Raw genomic sequence first — 11,076 nt, 5'->3', positions numbered from 1 at the left:
ATTTATGAACATTAGTCAGATTTCCAGTCTTTTTCGTGGAAAATGAAACTATTCACAATAATTCCACAGAACAACAATTGTGAGCGCAAAGTCGAGTTTTTAAGCATTTTTTTAAAAGTATCCAATTTAGGCAACATTTATTGCTTAAACTCAATTGTTAAAGTATATTTAATTCATTGAATGATGTATTCTAATAGAAATACCAATATATAAACAGTTCCGACCCACTACAGAAAAGCACCGACGTAAACCTGGTTCAAATTCGCCTGGACATGCTACATGTTCCTTCTCAATCCTCACTGCAGTCCTCGGAGCTTGATAAATGAATACAGTAAATTATATGGCTTTTATATTCGGGATTAAATGTCTTGATGTATTGGTGGAATTAGGGCAGAATAAAACCCGTGTGTGCAGGACTAAGGCGCCGACCGGGACCTGGGGGAGGCTTTGACTTAATCTCGGTCAAGTGCTTCCATTTGACCGCTGTCACGCTGTAGGCTCAGCCTGTGTCTGCTTATGTCTTTGTGCTGTATTAGGAGATTAACTTTCAAACCAAATCCCGGTCTCTTCAAACCAGAGTACCGAGCCACGGCGTGGTGGCGGGGCCTCGCCTGTAGTTTGAACAGAGACACAGAGCGAAGGTCAATGTAAAGAGCAAAGCCGAGGCTCCTGTCTGCAGCCAGAGATGCGTCTGATAAACACAGGATACACAGAGGAGCAGGAGTGGATGTGGATCAGCGGAATATGAGCTGACCGACTGACCAAATGGTTTTTATGATCAGAATTTATACAATCTTCCCTGGGGAGTGGGGTGGAATTACAAAAGCTCAGGAGAACATGGCGGTTTTTTTTTTTTTTTGGTTTCTTTTTCCTTTTTTCCAATGTTGATGCAAACTGTCACGGAACACCATAGTATTTATATATGGAGGGTTGGGAAAAGTGGGTCACTGCAGATTCTAAGACGCTGCTTCAAGCCGACAAAGAACTTTTAGCCCATTGCGAGGATTCTAGATTCTTCTAAAAGCATATCTGCCAATCAGTACATACGTAGTTTATACATATATGAAGAAACAACTCTATTTAGAAGGCTTGATTAAACGCACTGAACAACAGAGAGGAAATACTTTCACTTAGCCTAAAAAAAAAGAACAAGATCGAGATTACACAAACGAAATTGTACTTTTTTTTAGCTTTACCTGCCCTAAGTAAATTCATTGGCGATAAGGTGATAACAACCGACAAAGAAAACTGGCAAACTGGTTCAAATAGCTCCCCAAGCAGGCCAGAGTACTGTTTATGACTGGTCTTTGCAAAACAACGAGCTAAATCCCATATAAAATCCAGTGGAGTGACCCAAGGAGCAGGGTCCACGTCAGAGGACCAGCAAATCTGGAGGACGTTAATCAAATAATAACGTGCCAGGATAACTCGGTATAGTTTTCACTCTTTAATTATCTTCAATATGTTGAAACTAATCCAGATGTAGTAGGTTGGTCAGCAGAGAGAGTTCAACACTGACTGTTAGGATGGAGACGGAGAATTATTTTGTAATAACGTATAAAAAAATTGAAAGTTTGGGTTTGCGTTTTAAAACAACACGTTAAAAAGACAAAATAATTTAAAAAAAACACCTTGTTCAACATTTGAACAACTGAAATTATTAAATAATGTTTTGTGAATCAACCCCTCCTGAAAACTGAATAACGTGAGAGGACTTTTTCAATTCTTTTTTTAATTCATATAATCTGAGTAGCAACTCACCTGCAGTTTAGCTGGTGTCCTGAAGGTGGCAGCAGAACACAGCCGTTTAAACAGTGCTTTCTTTCTCTCCGTCCGTTAGTGGGCTGTCCAAGTATGGCGTCAGTGGGTGGAGTCTGTGCTGAGCTTTGTACTGTCACGTCATGTGTCAGGCTGCTGTGAGGCGGGATTTGTGGGTTTGTTTTGGTTTCCAGCAACCAATCAAACGCTGCTCTCCATCGTTCGCTCCCTCTCCTCTCTCTCTCTCTCTCTCTCTCTCTCTATCTCTGTCTCTGGTTCTGTTTCACATTTTCTGTCTGTGCCCTCCCTTCTCTTTCCTTCCCCATTTCCGCTCACCCTTTCTCCTTCATTGGCGTCACGGTAGTCGACTTCCGCTTTAAAGCTTTTTTTGTTATTATTACTCCCTGACGCAGCGATAAACTGACTGCTCAGAGACCATGCTTTTCGCTCTTCTTCGGCGACGGGCTTTCCACGTCACGTGACATTCCGTGCTAATTAAATTGTAGTCACGTGCGCCTTTTCAAAACAACCGACCTCACTTATACATAACATTGACGTCGCCGACGAGCCTAAAATAAGAACGCTGATGAGTCAAAAAGAAAATATGCTGTGAAAATACAGTGGCCATTATCCTCCAGCACATTAAATAAAACTATTTGTTGTTCCAGTTGCTGCACCCAGCGTCATGGTTATTTAATACGAACACTAAAATAAAATTACTACAAGCAACCATGATATAATCGTTAATTTGGACATGACTTTAGGGACATATTTTTAACGATTATGTATACAAATAAAGAACTAAAAGACATTTCAATGTTTTGGTTCGTTTGGAGTTTATTTGGGTCGAATATTAAACCGAATTGTTGAACAACTCCATTTTACAATTTACACAAAATATATTTGTTATATTTTTAGCTGGCGTTATATAATTCCCTGGCCTAGCTTGTAGCTTAAGCTAACTTGCTCAATTACAATAGATTGCAATATTGTTGGCTTGAAGGTTTATGTCTGTAATAACAGCTGCATGGCAAATACGTGGTTATTTTATTACGTGTTTGGGCTATTTTAACGTTAGGTCAAGGGCGAACTAGTTTGGTTTTTAATTATCCTTTTGGATTTGTATTTATATTTCCTCAATATTTTTGCCCAACATTTATAATAGTTTTATATTATACATTATATATATTATATATATTTTATATATATTATATATTTTTTGTACTATGGCCACATTCTTAGTTAAGAAATTGGGTTGTCTATATAATTTTGACTGAATTATTTCCAGTCTATTTTGTACATTCCAAGTTACTAACTTTATTTTTGTTACATTTTAATTGACTGTTTATCTAGGCTTTATATTAGCGTGAATCATTTGTACCATCGTCATGCTTTTTTTTAAATAAGTCTTTTCTGTATAAGACTACGTTTTGTTAGATCATCTCATACTCTTATATCCCTACGTTTGCTTTAAGTCACTGGTTTTATCTTGTAGCTTTATCTTAGGTTTCACAAACTTGAAACTGTTTCGGGCAAAATAGTAGATCCTTATGGCCTTCTTGAAAATATTTTCGTAATATTGTAATAATTCTGATTAACTGTTCTTCTTATTTTATTGTAATATACTCCCTATCAGATGCATTTATTTTCAATGATAATTATGTATCTGGTGACAGATGGAATATTTTCACACGGACCTTATATTGAAAGCCATTATCGTCATGTAGGAAGTTATCACGGCGAACCAGAAGTAACGAAGAAGGCTTACAAGAGTCAGTGATAATGAGTGGACCAGGCCTATGACAATCGAACTGTCGGTCACATTAGTTGATTAACTAAAAGCTAGTCCTCTTCTACATAAACGGACGTCTCGTTCAGACAATGATCGACTATTACTCTTATTTAAACTTTTTAAAATTCGATCGATTTTCTTCGAAAGTAGCCTACACTAAATAAATTCGTGTGGAAAAAACCGTGACCTTTGAGGTCTTTCTCTAACGTTGGACCCACCAACTGACTAACTGTGGCTAAGGATTAACGACCAAACAACTTAACCGAGTAGCCGTACTCCATGATTCAGACTGATAATAGTCTATTCTCGTAGAAATGTGTTTTTGCACGGATATTATATTGTCTTATAGTATCGTGTGAAATATATTACAAGTATGGACTTACATTCACATTAAATATATTGGAAACAAATCTACATTGGAGGTTTGTATTTTACGTCACTCACAGCTGAAAATCTAATAACACACAACTCATTGTTGTTTATTCTCTGTTTCATACGCAGTATTTACAGCATATCTCTCCTTTTGACGTCACCTTTAGTCTCTGCGTGTTGTGCTACTCACTACATGTGACTGTAGACTCGTAGACCAAAAAGAGCTCTGCACCGTCAGCTGCAGATGCTGGGTCTCTGCAGACGGATTCGGTTTCAGGTCAGAATCGTATCACCTGATGCAGCCAATCAGAATTTGCTGCGACAGCACTGGCTGCACATTGAGCCAATATGGAAGAACTCTTTATCACAGCCTGTTCAGATAAGACTGAAGTGTAGTTTTATTGTGAAAAGAGATAGAATTAAATACTGTTACACTTTGTCAAGTCTGGATTATTTAGAAAATAAAACAATAATCCACTTATTGCTTATTGGTTTTAGACGAATGTCTTCATCGGCCGATTATTGGTATAGTCATATATAATATACCCACTGTATATGACTATATGACTATATACTATTCTATAGTAATCCAATTACTACATATAGTTACAAACTAGCAGCAGAGAAGAACCTGTGCACAAATACACACATACACACACACACACGTCATTACTGCCCAATCATGAACAGCATTCAATTCTAAAATGTTTTCTCAAAAATTACAAAATAATATGTTTTGTGTTATGTAGGGAGTGTGGGCAAAGTTATGGATATTCCTAACATTTTACGAAAAATGCTTTAATGTATTTTTATTTAATTTATTTGTATTTATTTATTTATTTATTTTAGTCCACGCCGTCGCTGTAGTGCCTTCAGTCACTCTGATAATGTGACGCGTTATTACACCGCTATATAAAACAATAATGCAATCATTTGGCAAAAACAACGACATACGTTTTGTTAATATTACGAAATATCTAACTGAAATAATTTAAAATACATATTAGCATAGCAGCATCGTTTATTATGTCCAGTAATACATGCTGTTTCACTGGCTCACGGCTGCTTACGTCGTATTTATTCAACAAATGTGTAAATAATCTTATTAAACTGAGTTTATTTGTTATCTAAAGGTAGCAATCTTGTTAAAGTCATGTTTTCTTATGGATAATTAGTCATACTTTTACAGTTTTTAAAATTATAATTTAATAAAAACTTCATTATTTACACTGAGCCAGGCGCATATACACTACTGACCACATGAATGTGACAAAACAATAACGAACAATTGTATATTTAGAAGTAGACAAATCAAACCAAAAATACTTTAAATTCTACATTTTAAAAATCGGTACACGTGTAACACATTGTAAAAAAATGACACTGAATTCTTTTGCTATGGTTTTTCGGGCATAAACATTTTTCGTTATATTTTCAACTCTGAAGGCCTTTTCCGTTTCAATTCAATTTCAAATGGACACGTATAAATATGCGAATTACTTCATCATACTCGACCAATAATCAATCACAATTTTAAGATTTTATATATTATTTATTACGTATTGTGTAAAAGGTAAAATAAAAATGACTTCAATTCGAATTACATTTTGGCGGCACCGCCAACTGCACGGTTCACGTAGGATTAACTGTTGTTGTTTTTATAGATAGATTTTATAATATTCTTGAATGTTAAAATTAACATTAACACTTTAAAATTCGGGAACATATTTTTAACCGCAAGTTTCTCAAAAGATACCATGGGCAGTTTTTTGTTATTTGTTTGTTTGTTTGTTTTTACTTCAGCATGCATATATATATATGTAAATGCATTTTTATTCTGTTGTTAATTTATATATAATTAAATAAAATTACATATCAAAATAAAAGTTCGTTTTTCAGTGCTTTTATACTCAAATGGGGTGATTGTGATTTTTTTTATTATTTTTTTTGGCAATGTTACCGCCTCAATAAGTGTAGTGTACATACGTGTATTTTTCCATTATTATTAAATAAAATATTTTTAAAATATTCACTTTGTTCTGTATATTTATAATGACTCATGTCAAATTCTTCAACCTTTGCTTCATGTAAACATTATTACATCATATTTTAATAATAATTATTATCAAATTATCAAATAACAATTATTAAATATTTAACTAATTCAACAATAATAATTATCATTATTATAACATGTATTACAGTCATTATATCGACTTGAGTTCATGCCCCAAAGTGACCGCTAGATGGCAATATGAGCTTATTTTTCCAGGCTCAGGCCAGTGACAGTCAGTTATTTCCTCTTCTTTCAGAGCCAAACAGAGGTCTAGAAAATGAATACACGTTAATACTTACACGTAAATCTAGAGCAAGATTGTTCTAAATAAAATCCAGCTTCCTGTTTGAACACTATTTGTCTTCAAATTGTTGAAAACTGAAAACACTAGAAACCAGGGCCTCCTTTAAACGATAAGGTATGGTAGTTGCACATTTTTTTTAGTCAAGATGGGATTAGGAAATATCCAAAGAAATTCATCCAAGTCCACCTTTTATTGGATCGGACTCCAAACACCGACATAGTCCACTCACACACATACAGTTTAAACCTGGGTATCATACCGGGTTTTACTTTATATCTATGAATTTATATACAACCACATGAATGCATTAGAAAGGTCAGGACTGCGGTGGACACGTACGTCATCATCCCGGACGATTATCTGAGCCTTAGAATAAAAATTGCACCTTGGAATCGGATAATGACGGATCGGTATGACACGAGTAAACTTCATACAAACAGAACAAATAAAAAGCGAGTGGGCAGAGCTTTGAAAAGAAAAGCGGAGTGGATTAATATTTAACATTCCCAAGGTCATCATCCATGACAAAGCCTCTTCTTGTGGATCGGAGCCTCTATCTCCTTTACTGTCGTTAAAGTTGGAGATAAAGGCGTAGTTCGGTGAGGCACAGCGGAGGGGGGGGGGGGGGGGGGGGGGGGGGGCAGTAGTGTCTCTCACACACACATTGAAACCATACATTGTCATTATTTTTGCTCTTTCCATTGGACTCCTTCGACAAAAATGTATCAACAACAAATGACCAGCAGCCAGCAGCCCCCCCTCACCCTCCAGGAATAATGTTCCAGAAGGTTTGGGAGAATCATTTGGCATCAGAGGGAATAATTCATGTTCAGTCAGGAAGGAGTTATTCCAAACCATGAGTCCAAGCGTGTGTGTGTGTGTGTGTGTGTGTCCTCCCACAAGTAGTGTCCGTGATAAAAGTAAAAAAAAGAAAAAGAAAAAAGAAAGAAGGAAACTCAGCTGATGGGTTTCAACTTGTTGACAACTTTCTTCTCCTTTACGCGTCTGTTCTGGAACCATATGGTGACCTGTCTCTCGGACAGGTTGGTCTGAGCTGATATCCTCCTCCTTTTGTCCTTGGTGATAAATTTATTGACGGCGTACTCGCGCTCCAGTTCCTTCAGTTGCACCTTGGTGTACGGCACGCGCTTCTTCCTTCCACGCCGGTAAGAGGCCGAGTCTCCCGCACCGTGGGGCACAGAGTCTGAGGGAAGGAGAGAAGGGAAGGAGAGGGGAGGAGGAGGGAATGGGAACTGTCAACTGGCTTCTCTTCAACAAGTGGCTCTGGGCTGTTTCAAAAATCACACTCCAGCTTTTAGAAATAGTAGAAAAGTCGCACATTTGTAACTGTCCTTCAAGTAGAACCATAACAATTAAGAAAAAATAATACAAGTCAAGTGAAAATATATTATTAAATGTAGCTTTTTATTGACATAAATTACAAATACGTCATCCCACCTCTGTGGGATTATATTTTTGTTTGTTTTTTTGTTTTTTATTCTGGGTGAAATGATTTATTTCTATGCTGCGTTCAAGTACCGTCCTGTCAGATCCGGACCCTGTCTCGTGTCTCGTGTCTCATACCTGCCATGGAGCTCTTCCACATGTGTCCGGGCTGCGGCTGCTCCTTGGAGCAGTAGACCTGCCCGTTCCAGCCATTGGCGGCCAGAGTCCACGGTTGGTACGTCTCCATCGGCAGCAGGGACTCGTGTCTGGCTTCTGACGGCGCGCTGATAGTCGGAACCACTGGCACGTCCAGGTAACTGGGCACAGGTTGATATGGGCCAGAGGAATAGGTCGGGTAAAACGCAAACTCCTTCGCCCGGGAGGCGAAGTCGTCGCCCGAGGCGGATGTGTCCATGTATTTCTCTCCATACGCAGAAGGAGGCTGCGCTGCGCACGGCTTTATGCTGCTGTGGTGCGACATTCTGCACGGGTAATAGCTGCTACCGAAGTACCCATATGGCAGGGAGGCGCTGGATGAGTTCTGGGCTGCAGAGCAGGGGCTGCACTGCTTCACCGGCTCTCCTATTGCGGAGGAGGGCACCTCGCCGGAGGAGTACGCCGCCGCGCTGGGTGCCAAGGACGCGGGGTGCGCCATCAGATTCCTGCACTGGTTCGCAGCAAAGTTGCCACCCGCAAAACCCTCCATGTTCTTGCTCACTTCGTCGGAACCTCCGCCGTTGTCGTAGAGGAACATCACGGACGGGTCGACCCAGCGAGGACGGAGCAGCAGTGACGTTGTCATAGCACGGCCTCCAACATTGAAGCTTCTGGCTCTTTTTTAAAAAGCCCACAGACTGAAAGAAGGAGATACTGCTTCCCAGAGAGTGAAGCCTCTCTGACGCGCAGCCGAGGGCGCAAAGGTGGCTCAGCCATTGGCTCGGCGGCCGTCACGTGACTGTGGCTATGCAAAGAGGACGGTGCACATCAGCCAGTGCAGATAATTAAATGGAGAAAAATGCGGCGAAGTGAGAGGACCGTAATTCCGCCTCTGTACCATTGACGTTCTCCCTCATTAGTAGGTAAAAATAAACAACATTCATCTGTGTATTTGGTCGAATAAAAGCTCTACTCGATTATACACAAAGGTACACGGGTCACATTGGCGGAAAATAAGATTTGTCACATTTTCTGAATTAAAACTGTGAAGTGTTTTCATGAAGTATTATTAATCCAAAAACCATCCAGGAGGATGAGACGAATCCACAATGACTTCTATATATAACTTGATGTTCAATGTTTACCCAGAATGTGCAAAAATGACAATAAAAAAGTTGTTATTATTGTTTCTATAGAGATTTTTTCAATAAACCTTGGCTCTAACTTTGGCGCTCATGAACTCCCTGCAGGTCTGTGGCCCTGGGTGACGCACACTGACGACATTTCGTATCACGACACCGCCATTTACTGCACAGGATTTCAGTGTGCGTGGATGTAAACCTTCAGATACGCGTGCTGTATTTCAATGTTGGATATTTCTGTTTTTTGACGCAGTACACGCTGGAGGAACCACCGTGGGCCTCGCCGTGTGTATCCTACACCAACAGGTATTGAACATTAAAAACACACACATATATTAGACTGTAATTAGACAGTAAAAGTCGCTGTTAGAAAATATCAGTCGACCACAACCCACATCATCAGATTACAGGCAAAATATGAAGGGAAATGCCTCGGGAGCACGTGGGTGAGAGAGGGGGAGAGGAGGGTATTCCAGCCCTTTCTGACTTCCGTCTTGTTTACAATCAGAGACAGACAACAGCAAACAGCCGTGTGTTTAGACGGGTCTGGCCGTCCTGACAGAGGAGGCAGACGCGGCTGGAGGCCAAGGTCAAGTTGAAAGTCTGTGTCTGGCCGCTCGGCCTGTGTCTCTGGTCAAGCTTTGAAGCGCCTGAAAGGACAGGAAGAAGGGTGAGAATTCCTGTCCCAATGAATGCTATTGGAGGACATTAACTTTTACTATCATTCCGTTTTCCTCCCTCTCCCTCCATTCTCACGGACTATAGTCTGCTAGCTGCGTACCAGGAACCGTTGGAGGTACAAAAGCACTGACGGCGGCGCTTTTCTTGGCCTTTTTTTATGTCCACATCTCTGCGGCTGTGTTTTTCCTGACAGACACGTGTGAAAAACCATGTAGATCTCTACAGATAATCGTGTGTGTGTGTGTGTTTACGACCGATGGCGCTGACTGTTTCATTCTGTACAGAAGAAAAAGGGACGAGGTGAAGCTGTTCTTCTCCAAGTACAAACTCCAAGACTAACTATGACATTCTCAGCTTTAACTGCACCCAGAAAAACACACAAAAACATTCGCAAAAGGGGCAAAAACCTCAGATAAAGCACTTTTTTCACGTCAACTTTCAATTTTAAAGTTTTCTTACTCTTATCTTCTGTTCGTATCCCGTCCAGGTCTAACACAGTCACCAATGCTAGTGAAATAAAACAGTAAAAACAAAAAAATACTGCTGAATTAAACACGTTGAAACCCAAACTTACGATTTTTCTGCCTGTCGAATATTTCAGTTTATAATATAGTATTTGTCTTGTAAGAATATTTAAAATATTTGTGTGTGTGTTTTTTTTTATGAGAAATTCTATTTCTTTTCTCAATTAAAGTGTTATTTAATGGCGGGAAAAATCCTGTACAACTGCAGGGCGAGATGAAAACTACAATCCTTAACAAATGTATCTTAAATACGCTCAATTATTTCAGTAATAATAGTAACAGTTAAATATACTAAATGAGAGACGTTAATCGATTCATAACTAATGAACAATATCTAAATGCACATTAAATTATAAATAGTATTCCTCCTGAAACTAAAGTTTCGGGGTGCGTTTTTGAAGCATATTCGGGGGTTTTGTGTGCGTAATTACGCACAGAGAAAACGAAGGTAAGTGAGTAAAATTGATTTATATGCTGCTTTCCACAAGTCAAAGCACAGCGTGTTTAAACGTTGTTTAAGTCATATCTTAAATACAAAGATAATACACGAACATACCGTGTGATTATAACGCAGTGCAAAATCAAATGCGCTTTGGAGGAGTGGCATACCACAGGATATTACGGTAAACATAACAATAATCAACAACAACAATAATAATAAAAAAATAGTCATAGAGTTCATATAGGCCTAATCCGACACCTAATCCGACTAATTAGACTTTTGGTCCTTAGTCCGTTAATAAGTCTTGCAAAGATGAAAATATTCTTTTAGTCCTGTGTATTTCCGTGTGTCTTGTTTCCTGGTTGGATTCTTACAAGGAATTAATAAATATTGTGGTTTAATA

General features: G+C 38.9%; 1 protein-coding gene across 1 annotated transcript; it reads right to left on the bottom strand.

Moving 5' to 3' along the window:
- Window positions 1-6,924: 6,924 nt before the first annotated feature.
- Window positions 6,925-9,938, bottom strand: hoxa13a (homeobox A13a). Its single transcript, XM_008331449.2, has 2 exons — window positions 7,867-9,938; window positions 6,925-7,486 (listed from the first exon to the last, which is right to left on the bottom strand). Exons 1-2 carry the CDS (start codon window positions 8,528-8,530, stop codon window positions 7,239-7,241), a joined length of 912 nt encoding a protein of 303 aa, XP_008329671.1. The 5' UTR covers window positions 8,531-9,938; the 3' UTR covers window positions 6,925-7,238.
- Window positions 9,939-11,076: the final 1,138 nt, after the last annotated feature.

This window comes from Cynoglossus semilaevis, chromosome 18, assembly GCF_000523025.1.
Source record: "Cynoglossus semilaevis isolate Cse_v1.0 chromosome 18, Cse_v1.0, whole genome shotgun sequence".
NCBI classification, from domain to species: Eukaryota; Metazoa; Chordata; class Actinopteri; order Pleuronectiformes; family Cynoglossidae; genus Cynoglossus; species Cynoglossus semilaevis.
The sequence above is the reverse complement of the archived record's forward strand: the minus strand, read 5'-3'. Positions and strand labels throughout refer to the sequence as shown.

What these genes read in the sequence shown, in the direction of transcription:
- hoxa13a (XM_008331449.2), bottom strand. Translation starts at nt 8,530, where the DNA reads ATGACAACGTCACTGCTGCTCCGTCCTCGCTGGGTCGACCCGTCCGTG. An exon ending in GTGGAAGAGCTCCATGGCAG is followed by an intron (nt 7,487 to 7,866) that starts GTATGAGACACG and finishes TCCTTCCCTCAG; the next exon opens with ACTCTGTGCCCCACGGTGCG.